The 23245-nt window shown below is 52.3% G+C and overlaps 2 protein-coding genes across 5 annotated transcripts in view; both read right to left on the reverse strand.

Moving 5' to 3' along the window:
• Positions 1-11904, reverse strand: part of OTUD5 (OTU deubiquitinase 5) — a 29433-nt gene extending 17529 nt beyond the window's left edge. For all 4 annotated transcript variants that reach the window (XM_072743407.1, XM_072743406.1, XM_072743405.1 and 1 more), the window contains exon 1: positions 10775-11904. In XM_072743407.1, coding sequence (XP_072599508.1) covers positions 10775-11368 — 594 coding nt within the window. In that variant the 5' untranslated portion in view covers positions 11369-11904. The remainder of the gene's footprint in view (positions 1-10774) is intronic.
• A 3027-nt stretch (positions 11905-14931) lies between these two features.
• Positions 14932-22783, reverse strand: KCND1 (potassium voltage-gated channel subfamily D member 1). Its single transcript, XM_025982420.2, has 6 exons — positions 19948-22783; positions 18453-18615; positions 18264-18347; positions 18074-18172; positions 17552-17802; positions 14932-16360 (listed from the first exon to the last, which is right to left on the reverse strand). The coding sequence occupies exons 1-6, from the start codon at positions 21066-21068 to the stop codon at positions 16135-16137; spliced, it is 1944 nt and encodes a 647-aa protein (XP_025838205.1). The 5' UTR covers positions 21069-22783; the 3' UTR covers positions 14932-16134.
• Positions 22784-23245: the final 462 nt, after the last annotated feature.

Below are 23245 nucleotides of genomic sequence, written 5' to 3' on the forward strand. Positions count from 1 at the left end.
CTTGCTCGACACTCCATGCATGTGGAGGAGGAGACCTTTTCTTTTAGGAAAGTAGTCATTGTGTGAGTATGAGACTTGATCCCAGAAGGGTCTCATCTGCTGTCTGACCCTGGTGACCATGCTGGGAATCCAATACTGGGCTCCCACAGGCAGCCAAAGGCCCAGACCTGGCTACCTGGGGATGGGGCAGGGAAAGAACTTGGCTGTATCTCAAAGAGTTTAAGTGACCCTTTAGCCACTTAGAATAGGGAAGCCGTTGAGGAGGGAATAACTGGCTAGAACCTGGATCCCAAGCCCTACGTATAGCTAGGGAATGCCAAGATATATTGTATAAAGCAAAACACAAACATCACATCTCACTTATAACTGAATGCATTTAAAGTATACACATTTATGTATATGAATATAAACACATAAAACTTGCAAAGACCATACGACAAACTATCCTTAAAAGTTGGTATTATAGATGGTTTTATTTGACCTTCTTTCATGAGAGGTATGCAATCCCTTGTCCAAAATTCCAGAACTCCAAAAGCTTTGAAAACCAAAAGTCTCCTAATTCATTTGCCATCATAACCTGATCTGAGCTGGTGAGAACCTATTTATCCCACTTGAAGGTGTATATTCAAACATTATCATGCAGAAACATTCAGGTGTTCTGAGTTATGAGGTACTGCCACAGACCCCCACCAGAGGTGTTATATAACACACAGTATACACACCAGGTGTATACCCCAAAGGTTCAGGTGTAGTAAGCCTATACAAATGTGGATCTTCAGATTTAAAAAATAATGAAGAGGGATGTCTGGGTGGCTCAGTGGTTGAGAGTGTGCCTTCGGCTCAGGTTGTGATCCCGGGGTCCTGAGATCAAGTCCCACATCAGGCTCCCTGCAGGGAGTCTGCTTCTCTCTCTGCTTATGTCTCTGCCTCTCTCTCACTCTCATGAATAAATAATATCTTTAAAAAATAATGAAGAGATGAAGCAGCAGAAAAAAAAGATGTTTAGGGCAGTGAAACTACTCTGTATGATACTTTTTAAAAAAGATTTATTTATTTGAGAGAGAGAAAGAGTTCATGTGCAAGTGGGGGGGGGAGAGGGAGAAGCAGACACCTCACTGAGCAGGGAGCCCCAATGTGGGCCTCGATCACAGACCCCAGGATCATGATCTGAGCCGAAGGCAGATGCTTAAATGACTGAGCCATCCAGGCACCCTCTGTATGGTATTTTTTAAAAAGATTTTATCCATTTATTTATGAGAGACACACACTCAGAAAGGAAGAGAAACAGGCAGGGGGAGAAGCAAACTCCATGCAAGGAGCCCGATGCAGAACTCGATCCTAGAACTCCAGGATCATGCCCCGAGCCAAAGGCAGATGCTCAACCGCTGAGCCACCCAGGTGTCTCCGTATGGTACTTCAACGGTGGTTACACGTCATTATACATTTGTCCAAGCCCACAGAATGTACAACACCAAGAGTGAACCCTAATTTGAACTGTGGACTTCAGGTGATTATGATGTGTCCTACATGAACACTGATTGTAATAAATGCACCACTCTGGTAGGGGATATTAATAATGGGGGAGACTATGAATGTTTGGGGCAGGGGTTATGTGGGAACTCCCTGTTCAATATGGGAACTCTTTTTTTTTTAAAAAAGATTTTATTTACTTATTCATGAGAGATGGGAAGAGGGGGGCAGAGAGGCAGAGACACAGGCAGAGGGAGAAGCAGACTCCATGCACGGAACCTGACGGGGGACTCGATCCTGGGTCTCCAGGATCACGCCCTGGGCTGAAGGTGGCGCTAAACCCCTGAGCCACCCAGGCTACCTGGGAACTCTTAAAAAAAAAAAAAGATTTTATTTATGGGACGTCTGGGTGGGTCAGTGGTTGAGTGTCTGCCTTCAGCTTAGGGCATGATCCCGGGGTCCGGGGATCAAGTCCCACATCAGGCTCCCTGCAGGGAGCCTGCTTCTCCCTCTGCCTCTTTCATGAATAAATAAAATCTTAAAAAAAGATTTGAGAGAGAGCGTGCGTGCACACACACAAGCAGGGGGCGGGGGGAGCAGCAGAGGGAGAAGCCAAATCCCAGCAGAGCAGGGAACCCTGATCATGGCCTGAGCCGAGGGCAGAGGCTTAACTGACTGAGCCACCCAGGCACCCCAATATGGGAACTCTTGTTCAGTTTTGCTGTGAACCTAAAACCGCTCTAAAAATTAAGTCTATAAAAAAATAATAATGTCCACGTGTCACTTAAAACATATTTTCCATTTCAAAACAAAACCAGAAGCAGCAGACCTTTCCCAGGCCCCTGACGCCCTCTCCTGGCCACAGGAAGAAGCCAAGCTTATCCAGCATTCAGGCTAAGGACCAGAAATCCCAAGCTTGCTCCTCTGGGATATCACCCTGCCCCAGGATTTACAGGATCTGGGCTAATGCTGACTAGACAGGGGAATCACTTCTCTGCAGGCCACTTTTCCCCAGCTCAGATGAGTGAAATTTCCAGCAGAGTAGGAAGTACTAGGTACGGAGGCTCTGCATGCCAATCCCAGCTGTCACCCACTTGCCCTGTGATTTCAGGTAAGCTACTTGAACTCTCCAAACCTCATCTTCCTATCAAATAGAAGATAGGTGACCTACCTGATGGAGCGGTCAAGCTCAGAGGAGCTTCAGGGCCTGAAAAGGCTTGGTAAATAACAGGTCATCAGTCACAGAAGGGGTAAGACTAGCACAGATGGAGACCACATGCAACTGAGGGGCCCGCAGCAAGTCCCACAAGGGTGGCTGGACAGTAGGGGATGAAGGGGGGCGGTGACAAGGGAATGCCCAGCAGCTCCACCATTAGGGCCCACACCCCAGGAAGGTGTGGCTGGCTTTCCAAAGATAACAAAGGCACCTGAAAACCCTTAATGGGCTTCCATGGACAGCACAGAGACCATTGTTTGTGCACAATATTCCAGCATGTGCCTCTCCTGCCCTAGAGGCTATGGAATAGCACACTTCAGCCAGTTCCCCCCAGTCCATCCCTGCCCTGCAGGGACAGCCATCTCCCAGCCAGGGGTCACCAGCAAGGAAGCTGCAACTATGGCTACAGGTCCACACTGGACAGAAGAGAAGTTCTAAAAAAGGGCACACAGCAACCTCCTGCCCTTGAGTGGAGGGGAAAAAGAGATTGAGGGGGAATGGGATCAAAGAGGAGAGGGGCTCCTACTTATTCATCCAACAAAGGTTTACCAGGCAGCTGCTAAGTCAGACCCTGACTATAATAAGCCTGACAACAAGGACAGAGAAATGAACCAGACTTGGTCTCTACCCCCCGACAAGCTCACAAACTGCTAGGGGGGATGGGGAAACAGGGAAAGACCACACACGAGTGTAAGCAGGGCAGTGAAAGAGTTGAACACATAGTGCTATAACTGGGTAAGAAATCACTTCTGGGGATGCCTGGTTGGCTCAGTTGGTTAAGCGTCTACCTTCTGCTTAGGTCGTGATCCCAGGGTCCTGGGATGGAGCCCGACGTCTGGCTCCCTACTCAGTGGGGAGCCTGCTTCTTCCTCTGCCATTCCCCCCCCACTTGCACTTCTCTGGTTCTTTCCATCAAATAAAGTCTTAATCAAAAAGAAAGCAAGAAAGAAAGAAATCACTTCTAGGGGTACCTGGCTGGCTCAGTCAGAGGAGCATGTGATCTCAGCTTGGTAAGTTCAAGCCGCAAGTTGGATGTAGAGATTTAATTAATTTAAAAACATCACTTCTGGGGATCCCTGGGTGGCTCAGCGGTTTAGCGCCTGCCTTTGGCCCAGGACGTGATCCTGGGGTCCCGGGATTGGGTCCTGTGTTGGGCTCCCTGCGTGGAGCCTGCTTCTCCCTCTGCCTGGGTCTCTGCCTCTCTCTGTGTGTGTGTCGCTCATGAATAAATAAATAAAAGCTTTAAAAAAAATAAATAAAAACATCACTTCTACCACAAAGCACCGGGGATGCCAACGGCCCAGCAATGAGAGTCCAGCACAGCTAAAAGTCCTGGGTAGTACTGTGCAGGTAAGTAGGGAGGACCCAGGAAAAAAAGATCAGCTCATATTAGCCAGATGCCTGCCCATGCCAGGTACCTGATGCAAAGGGTAACTTCATTTAATTGTTCTTACCACAGCCCAGGTGGCAGTAAGCATTATCCTCATTTGACAAAGTCAAAAAGAGCTGGGGTTTGGGCACCAGCAAAGCCTAGTATAGAGGCAACAGAGGAGGCCTCATGAGCCACAGCATGGAGACATATCGGGCAGCCCATCCTGGGGAAGTCCTGGTTTGCCCCTAAAAATGAAGGAAGCCTGAGCATACCCTTTGCACTAGGAAGGCTTTGGTCCTGGGGCTGTCTGGGATTGGCCTGGATCTGGAGGCCAAACCATGACCTTACTAACCACTGGCTTTCGCCTTGCAGCCTTAAGGGCTTTGGGTCTGGCTGAAACCCTGCCTCTTCCTTTGGGAGAGAAAACAGGGAGATCATGGTCCTGTGCTCCAGGAAGAGTTTAGAGTCCCAGAAGCCCCTAACATAGTCTCCTCCTTCCCCCAGCTGGACAGGAGCCTCTGAGAAAGATGCTAACTTGGGAGCTGTTCAGCAAAGTGGCCCAGGAAGGAAAGGCTGGATGGGGGCTAGCCTTGCCATTGATAAGTTTAAGCTACATCAATGCCCTGGCCTGAGAAAGTCAAGTCCAGATGATGAATCTTACAAGCCCACTGCTGAGCCTGTGGGCAAATCCCTCCACGTCTCGGAGCCTCCACAAGGGGGCTGGGTAAAGCTGACATCAGGGGATCCCAGGTGCCAAGACTCTGCAACTTACTGATCCAAAGGCCCAAGAGAAGCTGAAGCACACTGTGGGACCCAATTGACTTAGGTTCCAATCCAGCCCTACCAATTATCAGCCATGTGATGAACCACTCTGAAAACTCCAGTTTCCCAAACTGTGAGGTGGAATAACAAGCTTCCCAGTAACAGGGTAACTGAGAAGACTCAAATATTACAGGACTTTGCCCAGTAGGAGAGAACTTAATGGATTCTCTTCTCCCTGAAAGGGAAATAAGAAGACTCCTATAGGAGGCCAGATGATGACCACCCAAAGAAATCAGTCCCTAATCCCTGGAACCTGTAACTGTTACTTAGTAAGGAACAAGGTGGACGCCTGGGTGGCTCAGTGGTTGAGCATCTGCCTTTAGTTGGGTCATGATCCTGAGATTGAGTCCCACATCAGGCTCAGGGAGCCTGCTTCTCCCTCTGCTTATGTCTCTGCCTCTTATGAATAAATAAAATCTTTAAAAAAAGAATAAGGAAGGGTCTTTGGGGGGTATGATTTAAGTCTTGAGATTGGGAGATTATTTTGGAGTATCTGGGTAGTACCTAGATGCAAACACAAGTGTCCTTAGAACAGCAAAGTCCTGACACAGAAAAGGAGACTGCACATAAACAGAGAAGATGGTGTGAAAACATGAAGAGGTTGGAGTGATACAGCCATGAACCAAGGAAAGCCGGCAGCCACCAGAATCTGGAAGAGTTCTGGATTCTCCAGAACCTCTGCAGCGAGTGCAGCCCTGCCAACACTTTGATTTTGGCCCAATGAAACTGATTATGGACTTCTGGCTTCCAGCACCATGAGGGAATAAATTTCTGTTGTTCTAGACCACTCAGTTTGTGTCAGTTTGTCACAGCAACCACAGGAAACTAATACAACTCCCTTGAAGCACTCCCTGGTGTGGCACATGAAGCAATATGGCATGGTTCCAGTCCTAGAGGATCCACCTCTCTAGCATCCCCTCAGGGAGAGGATCAGAATGAAGGTATCAGGGGCCTGGAATTCCCCCCTTGGAGTCTGGGAAGCTGCTCACCCTGCCTATCAATGAATGAGCTGTCACTGCCACTGAAAGGGGAGTGGCAGCTTGTGGGCAGATGTCTTCTTAGAGCCCAGGGCCAAGGTGTTTAGTATTCTGGCCTTCACAGCTCTGTCCCAGCAAGCCTGATGCCAAGACCACCCCTCTCTCTCCTAAAAACACCCAGGAACACTGGCTCAGTTCCATGGGCAAAACATAGGCAGCCCATCCAATGAAAAACACAGGCACACTGCTAAGGAGCAACACAGGCTCTCCAGGGAGAAAGAATGGGAAAAGTACTAAGCCCCAAACCTACTGCTGGGCCACTGAGGGAGCAAGAGGAGGTGGGTTCAAAAATGAAGATTGTATTATTTGCAACAAAAAGAAAGTACTGATGCATGACACAACATGGATGAGGCTTGAAAATAATATGCTAAGTGGAGACAGATACAAAGAACTGCACATTGTATGATGCCATTTACATGAACCATTCAGAACTGACAAATTAATCGAGACAAAAAGTAGATTAATAGTTGCTGGGGACTGGGAGGTGATGAGGGGACTAGGGGATGGGGATGGTGCAGGGCTTCTTTTACAAGTGATGAAAATGTTCTAAAACTGATTGATCATAGTGATGAGCGCACAACTCTATGAATACACTAAAAGCACTTTAAATTGGTGAGTTCTATGGTGTATGAAGAATACCTCATTAAAGCTGTTAAAATTAAACAAACCCGAGGGCCTATACCACTGGTAGGGGAGAAAGAAGCCAAACACTGCTTGAAAACTTTGTAGCATACCCCCATAACCAAAGAGCTTCACCTGAAACTTTCAAAATGGGTAGGGGAGTGTGGAGCAGGGAATTAAAGAAGAGATCACAATTAGCTTCCAAGAAATGAATCCAACCTCCCTCCACACTGTTACCCATTTTAAGACTGGAGAAACTGAGGTGCAGAAAGAGGAAGTGCCTGAAGATATGGGACTCAAACCCAGATGGCCCAGGAAAGGACTACTTCCTGCTACGAGACTCTATCTCCCCGAGACTCTATCTCCCAGCAAAGGAATCAGCAGATTCCTATATGCCAAAGCTTGCCTGTTACAAAGGATTCCAGGAGGAACCAGATGATCCTGGGGAAACTGCAAAATAATTAGCCAAGCTCAGAGGTGGGCCAGGTCAGTTATTCATACACTCAATAACCCTAGGGGTAGGGGTGGCCTTTGGGGGGGAGGGAAGCAGCAGCAGCAGCAGCAGCTGAAAAGTCGGCCTAAGGCCATAAATCAGCCAAGCAGGGACTCTGGGGTTTGAACTCAGGCCTGCCCAGCTCCAAAGCCCAAACTTTTCCCACACTACAACCACAGCATCCAATAGGCTCCCTGAGAGGTAACCCCCAAGCTTATTCACCATAATACAACTAGATACAAAAATCACTGTCTGCCAACCCCAAGCCTCACAATGAACAGACATCTATCCTGCCCACCAAACTTGGATGGTGGAGAGGGAAAAAGGGGGGGGGGAGGTTGGGAGAGAAAGAGAGAGAGAGGAACCCAGATTTTCCTCAAAAGACACCCACCATTCTCTGTTACCTCCAGGTCCAGAGGGCTTTGGCTTGAGTTCCCTAAAATCCCAAAGCTAAATGACACTTCACCAGCTCCTTACCTGACCAATGAGAAAATGGAGACCCAGAAAACATAGACCTATCTACTCTGATTCATCCAGCGAAGCTCCAGCAGAGCCAGAGCGGGAATCCAGGTACCCTGGCTATAGTGCCAGGTCTGGCTTCTCCCATCACCTGAGCATGCATGCCCCCTTCTGAAAATGCTCTGTGGGGTCCTCAAGCTCAGGAGACTTAAAGCCACTCTTTTCACGGGGTAGACTCAGTAAGGTGGCCATGCCTGGAAAAGGAAACCCCTGACACTACCACCTCCCCAGCACTAGGACCTCAGGGTGCCAAAGGGGCTCCTGAAGTCCTAAAGGAGTCACAGCATCTGAACAACCAGGAAATCTGAGTAGTCAAAACAAGGTTTCACCATCTGAGTTTCCTCCCAACAACTCCCTTCTTTCCCAGGAGATCTAATGGGCCTCCAAGAATACAAATGTCCCAGGTGACAGTTCAGAACCAAGACTGGATGGAGCAGCAGGAAGACTCTCCTCTCTTATCACCAAAAAAGTCCCAAGTTGGACAAGGTGAGGCAGGGAGAAGCATCTTATTCTCCTTATGTTCTAAGAAGTGTGAAGACAGGAAAAGCCTTTCCTCTGTCACTGGGAAGACATCATGCAATCATAGAGCTTTACTTCCACGTTCTTATGGGAACAAGTATAAGGGAGAGAACCTAGAAGATGTAAACAGGGTGTAAGGAAATGTCTTTCTAGTCACCATGGCAGCACACAACCTTCTTCCTTTATGTCTTCGGACCAGGGACATAGCACTCCCTATTTCTGTGAATAAAAGGCAGACTACACCAACCACGAAGAGAAACAATTCCTGACCCTGTCGGCCCAGACAATTTATTCTAGCAGTAAAGGATAGAAAGGAAGCAAGGACAGACAAGGCCCAAGACAAGCTCAAGACAAGGCCCTGGCCCCTGTGAAATACAGAAAGATTTACTGAACCAAGGGAAAAATAAATATGGGTAGAGAATTTTCCTGGAGTGGGGATGTCCCTGGGAAGAAAAAAGCTTGTTGAAAGGAATTCAGGAAGGTCAAAACATTTCCCTGGTCCTGGAAATGAGAAGCAAAGAGATGGATCAGGGAGAAATGCAAGAGTACCTCCTAGTTCTTCACGGGAGGCCTCAGCCACCATGTCCCCAGTACCTGACAACCTCCTCATAGAAAGTAGGGAGATCTTCCTGGCCTGAGGGGGCTCAGGTAAGGCGTTCTTATTGCTATGAAGAGCACCTAGGTCTTTATGTTCAATGGGGGAGGTCTCAGGCCACACTAGAGAGGACCTCATTTCCCTCTCACTGGTAAGAAAGGATTGCCTGGTTGCAGGGGAGGGGGACAGAGCCTCATACCCAAGCGGGGGTATGGAGGACCCCTCAGGCCCCTCCCTAAGGTGAAGGATCTCTTGTCCCTGAGAAACTTAGTCCCATGGGAAGAGGCTCTTCCTCAGAATCCCATCTTACCCATGTCCCAAGGGAAGTGAATAGTTCTCAGGATTCAGTTCACAAGTAATCTGAGGCTCAAGTCCCCAAAGCAAAATATATTATGTCCCTTAAAAGGCCCCTGTAACTGGGGTACCCATACGTGATCTGAAGTGAGGTGAATTTAGTACTCAGGGCAAACTCAAGTCTCAGGTCCTAAGGTGGGCTGAGTTTTCTCACACACAGGAGAAAAAGTTTAAACTCTTAGGGGGAGACCCGAGACCCTATTCCCCAGAGACTTAGGGCCCAAAGTGGAAGGAGTCTTCCTGAAGTGAGAAGCCCAGACCTCATCTCTATAGAGACACACCAGTCACTGGGATATGTATGGGTCTCTTGTCCTTGAGGGCAAGCTCAAGTGTCCCTGGTGCAATGGGTCTCAGGCCCTGAAGGCAGACTTGGATCTATGGGCAGGCCTCAGGCTCCACCTCTGGGACTCCATGCTACCATGTCTCTGAAGAGTTTATGTGGCTACAGTTCCTGAAGCAGAGATCTTCTATCCCTGACAAGAAGCTCAGGCCTTTGGAGCAGGGGGTGCTAAGATCCCTGTTACAGGGGGAGAAAGGGCTGTTACATACCCAAGCTGTGTTTCATTCCCTCATAATCAGGGTAGAAGGATCTCATATCCCTGTGTTTATGTGTGTGGAGGGAGTGTCTCAGACCACCCAAGGAGAACACTCAGATACCAATCCCTGATTAAAAAAGGACCTCTAAAGACCTCACCTTGCCTGGGACCTCTGTGTGGGGGGTATCCATTTCCTGAAGAGGCTTCAAACCCCATCTCTGTAAGCCCCAATCCATAAGCATGGGGAATCTTAGCTTCAAGTACCCAAAACAATGAGGCTTATTTTCTTGAAGAAAGGTTCAGGCTGGGGAGGTTGGGGGACAGAAGAGCTGAAGGCCTATTAGTTAAAAGAAGCCTCAGCTCTTAGAAATTCAGACTCTTGGCCCCAAGGAGGTCTCGGACCCCTGAAAGGAAGCATATACCCTTATCGCTTAGAAAGGGATGAATCTCATGCACCTTAGTAGTTTCTGGTCCGGGTGTTAGTTTTGGCCCTCGTCCCCAAAGGGAATCTTAACTCTCTCGAAGAAATTTTATCTCCCTTAATAAAAATTCAGAAGATCCCCTTCTCTAAAGGAAATATATATGTGTGTGTACATCAGGCTCTTGATTCTAGAAGAGGGAGTCTCAAGCCCTTGAAGGCAGACTTAGGCCCCTTAAGGAAGTCTCAGACTCCGACTTCTGCGTGGTCCTAGGCTGTCTCCCCGAGAAGGAAGTGGGGGTGCTGTCCTGTATAAACGGTCTCTCAGACCCCTGAAAAGGGTTTAGGTATCTCGGGGATGTTCAAAATTATCCTGAGGTCTCTACCTTACTTGTGTTCACACAAGGAGTCGTCTTAGAGACTTATCCCAGAAGAAAGGAAATCTCAAGGCATCAAACACACACCAGGTCCCCCAGAGCCATGAGACTCCCCTCTCAGGAGACATTCCCACCTACTGGCCGTATGTGAGCTTTCAGGGCCTGGAGTAAGGGCTCCGGGTTCCAGAAGGGACCACAGACTGCAACGGTAAGTCCGCCATCTTATCTGGGGCTTCTGATCCCCAAGTCCTTGGTAGGGGGCGGGGAAGAGAGTGTCTCGAGCCCCTACCATCAAAGAATAATGCCAGGCTCCGGGAGAAAGCATAGGTCCCTTGGAGGATCTCAAACAGCTTTCCTTAGGTCCCCACCCAGTCTGGGCACTTCCATTCACCATACCCACTCACCTGTCACCCCCAGCCCATTACCTGCTCGACGGTTGCGGGGTCCATTGCCTCGATGCGAGCAGCAGCCGCTTCATACTCGTCTTCACTGTTATAACCTGCGCCGACCTCCTCACGCTCTGGACTGCCCCCTGCAACCGCTCCGACCCCGGGGGCTTGACGCCGACGCTTGCTGTGGCCCGGCCCAGAGCAGCAACCGCCAACGCCTACCGCTCCGCCCACGCCCACCACCACGCCCGCCGCGCCCACACCCGCCGCTGCTGCGCCCAGCGCGTCGCCCGGACCGCCGCCGGGACCAACAGGGCCCCCGCAGGGAGGAGGAGAGGCCTGCTGTGGCCGCGGACCCGCCACGGCGCCAGGCGGCACGGCCAGCGCCCAGCGGTGAAGCGCTCCCGGGGGCCCCGGTAGCGGGCCCTGAGGCGGTGGCGAGGCCCGAGGACGGGCCCCCACGACGCCCGAGTCACGGTCGCGGTCGCCGCCGCCCACACCCGTGCCGCCGCCGCCCACGCCCACACCCCCGCCGCGACGCGGCGCCGGGGGCAGCGGCCCGGGCGGCGGCGGTTCGTTGGTGGGGTCGGCGTCGGGAGGCGGCGGCTTCTTTTTGGGGAGAATAGTCATGGCGGCACCGCCAAGTACCCCCCAGCAAACCCGGCGCGGGGCACGCTGGGAGAGAACCCGGATGAGGGGGCTACTGTGGTGCGCGAAGCACGACGGGATCGGCGAGACCCGGATAAAGGGATTGAAGCACCGGTTCGAGAACCCTCGGTGGCGCGCGGGTCACGCGGCAGGAGAACCCGGATGTTAAGTCCTAGATGAAAGCACCGCGGCGAGTTTGTCGTAGCCTTCTCTCCAAGTCCAACAAGCTTATTGCTACGCTCGCTCGTTCCGGACGGCTGCTTCAAAGGAAACAGAACCAAAACAAGCACCTCCTCGCCCCGCCCCCTCGCAGGTTCTTGAACTACCGGGTGGGGCCCCGGGGCGCTGCGCACGCGCGCCAGAGCACGGCCCCGCCTCTCGTTCGGAAGTACGTGGGCAAAATTCTACGCCGCCGCCACAACAATTGAGGGCACCAACCAATCGAGACGCCTGCGTAGGTCCTCGATGACGCCCACGGGCCAATCAGATGCGAGCAATCGCCCTCCCGAGCCTTCGGTCTCAGATTTCAGTCAAAGTCGGTGCGTCGGTTCTTTGCCTCTCTTCTCTTTCCGAGGCTCTAATTCGCAGGCGGCGGTACTACAACAGGGCAGCGTGGCCGGCCCCGCGCACGACAATTTTGAAAGCGCTCCCCCTGCCAGGCTCCCAACTTGGCCGCAGTCAGCTGGACTGACTGGAAAATATCAACACTCCCAGAGCAATAGCACTCCCCTGAAGCGTCAGTTCCGGTCCCACCCACCTGCAAATCCACATCCAAAGGAGAGGCGGGCGCCGCTTCACCCTGGCAACAGGCCGAGTTCTGCGGTGACTGGTTAAGATAGGCTGTCACTCACGTTGGACCGGCCAACCCTGGGACAGACCTGCCTCGCGAGGACCTTGGGTGTTTGGGAAGCAGACACACCTTTGGCGCCGCAGCGCTCTCGCCCTCGCGTTGACCTCCCCGCCCCTGTGGCTAGTGCGCAAGCGCGGCACAGCCTTTCCGACCTGCCCTCCTGCCCCCCCTTCCTCCGCAACTAAGTTTACCTGGATGGAGCAAAAGTTTATGAACCAGAGCTGTTACCAGCCCCCCTGGCAAGGGGGTTGGTAAAATCCGTGGTATTTGAGCGGTGGGAGAGCTACAAGCAAATCGTAGCTCTGCCTCTCCTGTGTGACTGATCTTTGGCAAGTCATTTAACACCCACCCCATCTGCAGTTTTTCAAAAAAAATTTTTTTGTTTATTTTTTAGTAATCTCTGTACCCAGTGGAGCTGGAACTCACAACCCCTGAGATCAAGAATTGCATGCTTTTAGGACTGAGCCAGTCAGGAGACCCTATCTGCAGTTTCTACTTTTCTGTAACATGGAAGTGGTAATTATGACTTAAGGATCAGAGACGAATGCTTGTAAAGGGCCTAGTGCTGTGTCTAGCACATAGTAAGTAAGTGCTCAATAAACTAGTCTGAATGGCATGCAAAAAAAAGGATCCCAGGCTTGACGGTCAAGACCTCAGTTCCTGACCCTGATGGATTGTTACCAACTCTATGACCTTGAGCTAGTCACTGTGTCTCAAATTTGAGGTTACCCAAGCAAAACGGGTAATGATAATGCCTGCCCAAACTACGTCAAGGAGTAGTTATGGGTTCAGATGGGCTTATGAATCAGGAAGTTGTTTCGAGAGGTGAAGGCTTGCTGCCAGTCTTAGGAGTCAAGCCATATAACATGTTGACTGAAAGATGATCAGAAAGCTGAGTGCCATCTAACCTTCCTGCAGATGCTGACCTTGATTGAAGTTCTTCCTTGAAGGGTGTCAGTTACAAATGGAATGTTGTGTTCACTGCTCTGAAGACTTAATGGGAGAAGATTCACATTTAATGGGCCTATTGTGTTCAGGGCACTGTGCCAAATGCCTATGCATGTTATCACATTGAATCGTCTCATGATCATCCCACTTGATCTAGATTTCCTACTGGATACTTGTCCAGCACTACATGTCTAAAATTGAACTTAGGATAATCACTAGCTAATCTTCACTAAATACTTTCTATGTGCCTGACACTGTCTGCTAACAGCTCTGATGTTCCTTTTGACAGTGAGTGGCACCCCCACTCAGCCTTTGTCCAAGCCAGAACCTGGGAGTCAACCTGGTCTGCTCCCTCTTCCTCAATTCTTACATGCCTGTCAATCCCAAGTCCTGCTGTTCTACTTCTTAAATCTCGACCCTCCAGCTCTGACCACCACTACATGGTCCAAACCATCATCATCACCTACCAACTGGACTACTGCAAAAGCCACCTCACTGCTCTTCCTCCGCCAGGACTGTTTCTCTAGAGTCCACTGTCCACAGCCAGAGTGATCCTTCTGAAACCCAAACCTCATGACTCTCCTGTGTATAAGCCTTCAGAAGTCCCCATTATCCTTAGGATAAAGTCCAAACTCTGTATCATAGCTTCAAAGGCTTTTTGTGATCAGGCCTATCTCTACATCCTTACTCTCATCACAGCCTCACACTCTCCTCCAGCTGTACTGAACTATTTCAGTTCCCCCAAAGCCCTGAGCTTGCTCCCTAACCTCTATATGCTGTTCCATCCAGCTGAAACATTTTTATCCTTTTGCCACCTCATTCTTTGGGTGTTGGCTGGGTTAGGTTCTCCTGTCATCTGCATGCTTCTGCAATCCCATTGATTTTAGTTCTCCAGCACTGCATTGTAATTGCTTAATTGTCTGCCTTCCATGCTCACTTCTGTCAGAGACGATGTCTTCTCTGCTCATCTTTGTATCGCTAGGGCTAGCACATGATATGCAGTTAATAAAATATTTGGTGAATAAATGATTATTATCTTACAGATCAGCAACCTGAGGCAAGAGAAGGTTTAAATGACTCCCTCACCCAGGGATTGGAACCCAGGTCAACCCAAATCCAGGGTCTGTCTTCTCAGTCCTCCACAGAGCTCAATCACAAACTAGTCTAGTGTACCCAGTAACCCAGGAGAGAGAATGTAGATGTCCACAAGGAAGAGGAGTGTGCCAAACTGAGGTTTCCTTCTTCTTTTTTAATCTTGAGTTCTTTTTTTTTTTTTAAAGTAAGCTCTAGGCCCAATGTGGGGCTTGAACTCACAACCCCAAGATCAAGAGCTGCATGCTGTAAGCCAGATAGGTGCCCCTGAGAGATGCTTTTAATTAAGATTCAGTTCAGAGCCATTTGCTGTCAGGAAGCCTGGGTTTCAGTTTCCTCTAACCAAGCATATGCCACTCTGGGTCTCAGTTTCCCCATCTGTGAGTGACAGAGCTGGAGCAGATGCTGTCCTAGGGGCATGTCTCCAGACTTCCTGGCCTGCTTCGCTGGGTGGCTGTAGATTCAGTTCTTCAAACCACCCTCTTTTAAGTTCTCCTAGATCCCCATCTTCCAGAACATGTCACCAACCATCGACCTCCCAATACCTGCACCCATACCAGCCTTTCTCCAAGTTGAAAGAAATTGAAACCAGAGTACTTTGAACCCCTCAGCCCAACCCAGCCTCTGAACCCACAGAGCCAGGAGGTGCTCATCCTCATCTCTCCTCTCAGGTTTTATTGACTGATGGAAACTACATCTTTGGCAGCCACCAGCTCCACGGGGACAGTGCTGGGGAACAGGGAACCTGAGATGATGCCCGATTTCAGCCTGAGAAGACACAGAATTCCGGAAGGTGACCCGAGAGGGAAAAGAAAGAGGAATATGTGAAAAGGCATTGTTGGGGTGGGAGAGGAGGAGGAAGAGATAGAGATCAAGAAGTCCCTCCTGCCCTCCTACAACTCCCAGAGTTTGGGAACAACCCAGGTCTCAGCCCCTGATGCTTCTAGACTCCTGCCCAATAACATGGAATCAGGTATGATCTTCAAACATAGCCCAGCTCTCGCTGGCTACTAGGCTCTTATCTCAGCCAGTCCAGACTCCAGCCCAACCAGAAAGGAAGCAAACTAGAGGAGAAGAAAGGAGGAGTTGGAGGTGGCCCCTCTGATTAGGGCAGGTCTAAATACTGCAGCAGACTGGGCAGGGGCTTTGCATAATGTCACAGCAGCAGCTGCTATTGCTCGAGTTTGCTGGGGGCCCAGCAGAGTACAGGGTTGAAGGGACCTGTTTCCAGCAGCCAGGAGAGGGGAGTAGTGTTTGTGCTATCTGTGTGTACTGGGAAAGGCAGCCTGACCCCTGAGCCAAGGCAGGGCAGGGGGTGGTGGCAGGTCACTGCTGAGGCCACAGCCCAGGAAGCCTGTGGTTGCATTCCAAGCTTCAGAATCGTGGAGGGTGGGGATGTCTCCCAGAGGCCAGATCAGAGGTGAAGGTTCTCTGAACCCCCAAACCTCCACAGCCCAGCCAGATAGAAGAGGAAATCTCATCTCTCCTTCTCAGGCCAGAGCTCATATATCAGGTGGGAGCCCAGGTGCCCAAGAGGAGGAGCATGCAGGAGGCCAGCTGGGGAAGAGAGGCCAGTCCCAGTGTGCTGGGGCAAGGAGGCTGGGGGGTGGGGGTGGGGTTTGCTGAGGAAGCCCAGCAATTCAGTGCCCCCTGGAAAAACTATCTGGGGTGGGGAAAGTTTCCCCTTCCCTGGCTACTTCCCCACACAGGTAAGCCATTCCATGAAACTCCATTGCATAGTTCTCAGTGGGGGGCAGAAGGGGTCCCCAGGCCTGCCCCTCTCCGCCTCCCCAAAATATGGCTTTGGAAAGGAGTCCCCAAGAACTGAGAGGGCCCTCTGGATGGGCAGGCCCACAGCTCACAGGGAAGAGATCTTGACAGTCTCTGGGAGGAGGCAAGGGGTGCCCAAGCTGGAGTTCCTGAGGGTGCTGCTGGCCCCACCGCCACCACCGGGGGAGGAGGGTTGGTTCTCATCTGGCGTGTTGGCCGGAGGGGTAGGGATACTGATGATGGCAGCCACGAAGTCCCGACTGTCGCAGTTCAGGTCAAGGCTGTCATGGGGCTTGGCATTGAGGCTTGAGCGGCTGTGGATAATGGTGGGGAGACGCAATCTTCTTAAAAGGTCATCTTAATACTTGCCACAGCAATCATGACATTTATTGAGTGCCTACTGGGTCCCTGACACAGTGCTAAATGCTTCACCTACATCCTCAATTATGATAGTGCCCAGTGAGGGCTCTGGCATCAGGAGGTCCTGGGTTAAAATTCTGGTCTCACTTTGGCCCCTCTAAACCTCTCCTTTCTCTTTCATCTGTAGCATGGGAATAACATGCTCCCTCATAGGGTCATTGTGGAGATTAAATGAGATAGGAAATGCTACAAAGTACTTGGCCTGGAACATAATGAGCACGCATGGGAATAACAGTATTTCCTACCTCATAGGTCACTGTGGAGATTAAATGAGAATAAGAAGTGCTACAAAATGTTCAGAATGGCACCTGGAACATAATGAGCACACATACAAAAATGTTCTTTGTTATAGTGACTCCTGACAATGCCTAAATTCTCACAATGATCTATTGTAATATCTACACAACCTTGTCCCTGTTCCTTTCTGGTTTTACTTCCTACTATTCTCCCCCTATCTCACTCCACTCTACTCATAGTAGTTTCCTGGCTGTGTCTCGAACACGCAGACCCATTCCTGCCTCAGGGCCTTTGCACAGGCTGTTTGCTCTGTCTTGACTGCTTTTCCTCTAGATATCCATACAGTTCCTTCCCTCCCCTCCTTCAGTCACCTTGACAAAGCCTTCCCTGACCACGCTATTTAAATTGCATCATAGGGACGCCTGGGTAGCTCAGCAGTTGAGCATCTGCCTTTGGCTCCAGGTGTGATCCCGGGTCCGGGGATCGAGTTCCACATTGGGCTCCCTGTGAGGAGCCTGCTTCTCCCTCTGCCTATGTCTCCACCTCTCTCTCTGTGTCTCTCATGAATGAATGAATGAATGAATGAATAGATAAATAAATAAATAAATCTTTAAAAAAATAAAATAAACTGTATTATACCCTGTTCTGTACTCTGTCCCCCAGCCCTGATTTATTTCTCTTCTTGGCACTTAACACACTACATCATCTGTGTGTTTATTAACAGTCTCATTCCACTAGAATATAAATTCCAGAAGGTCAAGGTCGTGAAATCTCAGACCCTGCCCCTCCTCAACCCGGTCCATGCTCTGAGTTTCCCCAGGGGGTAGCCAGCAGGTGGGGGTGCTTACCTCTGAGGGGCAGGGCTCCTCCGCAGCCCTGCCAGTGTGTCCAGCTCCTGCATGCTGCCACGACTGACTGAAGCAGTGGAGTTGGCAAGGCGAATGGCACGGCGCTTGGCCCTGCGGGGGCAGCAGGAGGACAGCAGGCTGCCAGGCCCCACTGCCTGGGAGGACACGGAGGTGCTGCGACTGGTGCGGCCCCCCAGTGAGACAGCACCCAGAGCCTCGCTAAAGGTTAGCTCATCTGTGAACTCGTGGCACTGTGGGAAGATGAGAGGCATGGTCACAAGGCAGCACAGAAGAACTGGCTTTACCCCTAGGCCTTTGCTTAGGCTGCTCCTTCCTTTTTGGAAGTCACTCTCACTTCCCTTCCCTTGCCCACCCTGCAAGGCTCAGCCGTACTGGGGCCTCTTCCAGAAAGCCCTGTGTGATTTCCACAAGAAATAGCCCCCCATCCCAGGGAGGGATCTGGCTTGGGCGCAGAGGAACCCCTCCCTTCATTCTGCCACACCACCTCTCATCAGGCCTCACCGTCGTCTTCTCTAGACAATGCAGGAGGTGGTGATGTTGTTGCTCGAAAGCAGAACGGTTCCGGACACACAGTGCCTGTTCCTCCCCACTGCCACTGTCCTAGAGTGGATGGAGGAGCAGAGGAATGAGGTCAGAAGCTTCCTCCTCCTGTCACTGCTCACCCCCAACCCCAAATCAGGCCCCTCCCCACCTCGAGGCCCCTGTTCTGCTTGTACTGCAGGAAGGCATTGGTGGTACCACTCTTTGCCAACCGGATCCTTGCCAAGCGCACCTTCTACAGAGAAAGGAGAAGATAAAGGGTCAGATGGGAAGACACAGAGTGCACTAGCTGGGGGTGTGGGGAATGGGTAACGGGTACAAAGACCGAAGAGGCAGTTACCTGCTGTGCTCGGCGCTTGTCAGCACGCTGGTTCTGGTGGTAGATGCGGCTAAAGTTGGACACGATGACTGGCACAGGCAGTGCAATGACCAGGACACCACTGAGGGAGCAGATGGATCCAAAAATCTTGCCAGCAATGGTGCTGGGCACCATGTCTCCGTAGCTGGGGCCAGGGGAAGTAAGCCAAGGTCAAGAAAAGTGCCCACCCACCTGTCCGTTCTCCCACTCCATCCCATCCAACCCGATGTACTCTGCAACCCCGGCCAGGCACTGAAACTCTCTGAGCCTCAGTTTCTCTGCTCTGCAAAATGGGGGAAAGACCTCTCTGGCCACCAGTGGGGGTCAAATGAGAAATTGGCCCGTGGCTCCTACCATCTGCTACCCCCATCTGAGCTGTGCACTGAGCATCTGAGTCAGCTGGAAATCTATTAATACCAAGCAGAGGGGAGAAGGAGGAAGTCATAGGCAGTAAATATAGTCTCCTGGGGAGAGAGTCCCGGCACCACAAGCCAGCTGAGGGGCTCTGAATCTCGGGAGAAGTGCTCTGTTGGTTTTGCTTACATCTGTCTTGCCTTCTCTAAGTAGGACCCCATCTTATTACCCCAGAAGAAGCCTTGAAACTGTTCTCATATGAAAAAATAGGGGGGGAGCCTGGAAACTCCCTCCTCCTTTTTTCCATGCCACCTCCTCTCCCACAGAGATGGTACAGTGCCAATCTTACCAACTTGTTTCACGGGGTCGGGGTGGGGAGACCAAAGCTCAGGGAGGTTCCATAACTAACTTGCTCAAGATCACACAGGGGGAAGCGGTTGCCGCAGGGCTGCTCCCTTGGGGAGCAACTGTACACCTTATCTCAGTGATGGAAATTTAGAGAAGGATCGCAGTATCTGCCCTAGACAATGTCTTTAAGAACAACATGAGTTTGGTGATTCCATTTGATGCCTTTATCCCAACTGTTCCCTCTCAAGGATCAACACTACAAAAAATAATGCAGAAAATACCTCATCCTGGAGCACATCAAGAATCACAAAGCCACAGAGGTAGTACCCCATACAGCAGATGATTCTGGATGTTTGGGAGACATGGGTCCTCAAGATTGGAAAAGGAGGTAATGGAAAGCCAGTACCTAGGTATCCTACAACAGAAACTTTCAGAGAACATTCACAACCATGATGTCACCAAATCCCCTCTAGATGATGAAGGGATAATAATTTCTCATTTGACACAGGGGGTAAACAGGTCCAGAGGGAACAAGATCAACAGAAAGAGTGCAGCTAAGAACATCCTTGGAACCTGAGTCTCCTGACCTGGAAAGGGAAGGCATTGCCAGAGTTGCAAGGGTTTTGGAGATTAGTCCAACTCCCTCCATTTTTAGAGAAGAGCGGACCGAGGCGCAAATGGAGAAAAAGCGATAATTTATCTAACCTCCTTAATCTTACAGAAAAAAAGTGAGTGTGTGGCTGATTGGGCAGCTCCCAACAGAGTCTGCACTCACCCAAGTGTGGTCATGGTGACAATGGTATACCAGAAGGCCGCAGGGATGCTAGTAAAGTTGGTCTTGTTTGTGCCCTTCTCAGCATAAAACATGACAGTGGCGAAGATGATGATGGCCATGGTAAGGGAAAAGAGGAGAAACCCCAGCTCAGAGGCACAGCTCTTAAGTGTGTAGCCCAGAATCCGCAAGCCCTGGGAGTGCCTGGAGAACTTGAAGATACGGAACACCCGGAACACGCGCAGGGTGACAAAGGCACCCGAGACGTCCTCGTTCTTGGGCACAAAGAGCCCAATGTAGTAGGGCAGGATGGCCACCACGTCGATGAGGCTCATCACACTCCGCAGGAAGCGGCACCGGCTGGGGGCGGCGAACAGCCGCAGGAGGTACTCGCCCGTAAATATGAGCACACAGGCCGTGTCCATGCAGAAAAAGGCCAGGGGGAAGCGGTCACCGCAGGGCTGCTCCCTTGGGGGCCGCCGCGCGGGCCCGCGGCACGGGATGGTCTCGACCACGTTGGCAATGACCGACACGGCGATGAAAAAGCCCGTCACATAGTAGAAAACGAGGGCCGCGGTGCTCGTGTGCGGGTTCTCGAAGGCCCGCCAGAGCCGCTGCCGTAGGCTGCTGCCGGCCGGCAGGGCGGGGCCATCCCCCGCCTGTTCGGCCTCCTCATCCTCCGCCAGGCGCTCGGCATTCTCCTTCTTGCGGTCCCGGTACTCCTCGAGGCAGCAGTCGCCCACGAGCTCGGGCACCAGGCCGTAGAAGGCCAGCTCCTCGTCGAAGGCCTGGATGCACTCCTGCCGCGGGCAGTGCAGTCGGCCCGTGCGGTAGAAGTTCAGCACATGCCGGAACATGTCCGGGTCACGATCGAAGAAGTACTCGCCAGAGTCGGCGTCATAGAAGAATTCCTTCTCCGAGCTGCCCAGCAGTGTGTCTGGGTAGCGGTCCAGAGTGTTCTTCCAGGTCTCAAAGCGCCGTCCGCTCACGTTCACCACCAGAACCTCATCCCCTCGGGAAGCCTTCACTCCCGGTGCAGGGGGCAGGGGCTGCTGGGCCAGGGGCAGCCAGCCCACCGCAGCCGCCCTGGCGAAGGGCAGCCACGTGGCCACGCCCGCCGCCATCCTGCCGCTCCCCAGGCCCACGGAGACTTGGGGAGTGGCCTTTAGGAGAGTGTGACTGTCTCCAGGATGGTAGGGGCTTGGAGAGGCCCTGGGCCACTCACACAAGCAAACTGGGGGTGTCTACAGAGGCCGAGAGGAACCAGGAGGGACTAGAGAGACGGTCAGGGGCTTGGGGGGCATTTAGCGGGTCTGGGAGGGACTTGGGGGATCTCTTGGGGGACCTGCCTAGAAGGGGCTAGGGGGCATGGGGAGGAGCAGAAAAGGGGCGCCTAGAGGGGCCAAGAAGCGTCTGAGGGAGTGTTTGGAGAGACCGAGATGGCTCTAGAGGGCTCAGCAGTGTGTCTGCAAGAGATCTGGGGTGTCTTGGGGGGCAGCAAGAAACCCCAGGAAGTTGTCCACACTCTCAGGAGTTCTGATGGCAGATGAGACTGTGACCCCTTCGTGGGCTTGGAGAGGGGACAGAGGCAGCCACAGAGGGGTAGAAATGGGACCAGAGGTGTTTAAAAGAGGCCAAGAGTGTTTGGGGGGGGGGGTCTAGAGGGCCTGAGAAAAGCGAGGTGGCTCTTCCACACCCTCAAGACTTCTAGGGAAAAGATTAGGGAATTGGAGCTCCCTCGTGGTTTCAGGAAAGGGGTTCACGCTCAGAAGAGGTGGCTATAGAACCAGGAGGTTGTAAAGAGGCTGCAAGGTGTCTTGGGAGTGCCTGGAGCTGCCAAGAATAGCCTGAGGGGGGGTGTCGACACTCTACTGGAGTTCTGGGGAAGGAAAGTCAGGTGAAGCCCCCTAGAGGGGCTGGAGGAGGGAATGGGGTGTCCAAACGGGTCAATTTGGGGCTAGGTTATTTTTCAGAGACAGAGGTGTCTGAGAGAGAGAGGGGTATGGGGGGGATTTGCTGAGAAAGTCTAGTCCATCCTCTCAAGAGTTCCAGGAGGAAAGGGGCCTGAGGAAGCCCCCTGGGGCTCAATTGGAAGTTGGGCACAGCCCCAGAGCATCCAGAGGATGGATAAAGACTAGGAGGAGGGGGTTCCCCCCCCAAATGGGTTGGAGAGCGGGGTGGGGTGTTGAAGAGAGTTGGGTGTGTCTCCAAAGAGGGGGGGCTGATGGGCCTTGCGGGAGGAGCAGGGGGAGGCCTGGGGGGTGGGGAAAGCTGCGTCCCACCGTTAGGGGCTGGTCTGGGGAAACCACACCCCGAGGGGCTGGCGGTGTGTGCTGCTGGGCAGTGGCCGGAGCAGCAGCGGCGGTAGAAGAGGAGAAGCAGCCACAGCCAGGCCCGGGAGAGGAGAAGGCAGCACAGGCAGGGGGAGGGGGCTGGCTCCCTGGAAGGACCAGGTCCAGCAGAACCCCTGGGGACTATCCCAGGACAGGCTGGGGCATGGGGGCTGGCCCAGGGAAGGACAAGGACAGCACTGTTGGTGGCCCCCTCCCCCTCCCCAAGGGCCGTCCTCACCTGAGTCCCTGCTGCAGCAGCGGCCACAGCGGTGGGGCTGGGGGTACCAAACACCGGAGCTCCTGCCCCCCTCTGCAGAGCTGCCCGAGTTCTCCTCCTCCTCTGGTTCTCTCTCCCCGCCCCTCTGAGTTCGCCGGGAGCTGGAGAGAGGCAGGGAGGGGCCTTGTGGCTCCCAGGGCCCCCTCCCCTAGGACAGCCTGAGAGGGACCCTGGGGAGACTCCGCCTCCTACAAAGCTGGTTGGGCCTCAGTCGCGTCATCTGGAAAATGGGGGTGGCAGGGAGCTCTGCCAGTTCTCCCCACCTCCTTCCTGGACTCCCCCCTCTTCCTGCCCAGCGCCTACCCCCTCTGCCCCCAGGGGCCCCCACCCCCACCCGTCTGAATCAGCAGCACTTAGCAGATCCGATCGATGGGGAGGATGGGGAGGCGTCTGTTAATGGCCCCAGAGCGGAGTGCCATGGGGAATGATGCAGCGCTGTGTCCCCTCCCTGCCCCCATGCTGTAGAAGGGCTGGAGAAGGGGGTGGATGGAGGGACTGGTGGGGGCATTTCTCTAGATGGCCAGGACCCCAAAGATTACTCCCTGGGTGTGGGGGCGTGCGGGTTAGAGCCCAGCTCTGACCAAGACTGTTGATGTGGGAATGGAGCACCATCCAGTTTTCACACGGGGAAATAGGGAGTAAAAGGAGTATGAATGGGGACAAGCCAGGATGGGGACAAGCCGGGTTCCAC

Source organism: Vulpes vulpes, chromosome X (assembly GCF_048418805.1).
Source record: "Vulpes vulpes isolate BD-2025 chromosome X, VulVul3, whole genome shotgun sequence".
In the NCBI taxonomy this organism is placed as follows: domain Eukaryota; kingdom Metazoa; phylum Chordata; class Mammalia; order Carnivora; family Canidae; genus Vulpes; species Vulpes vulpes.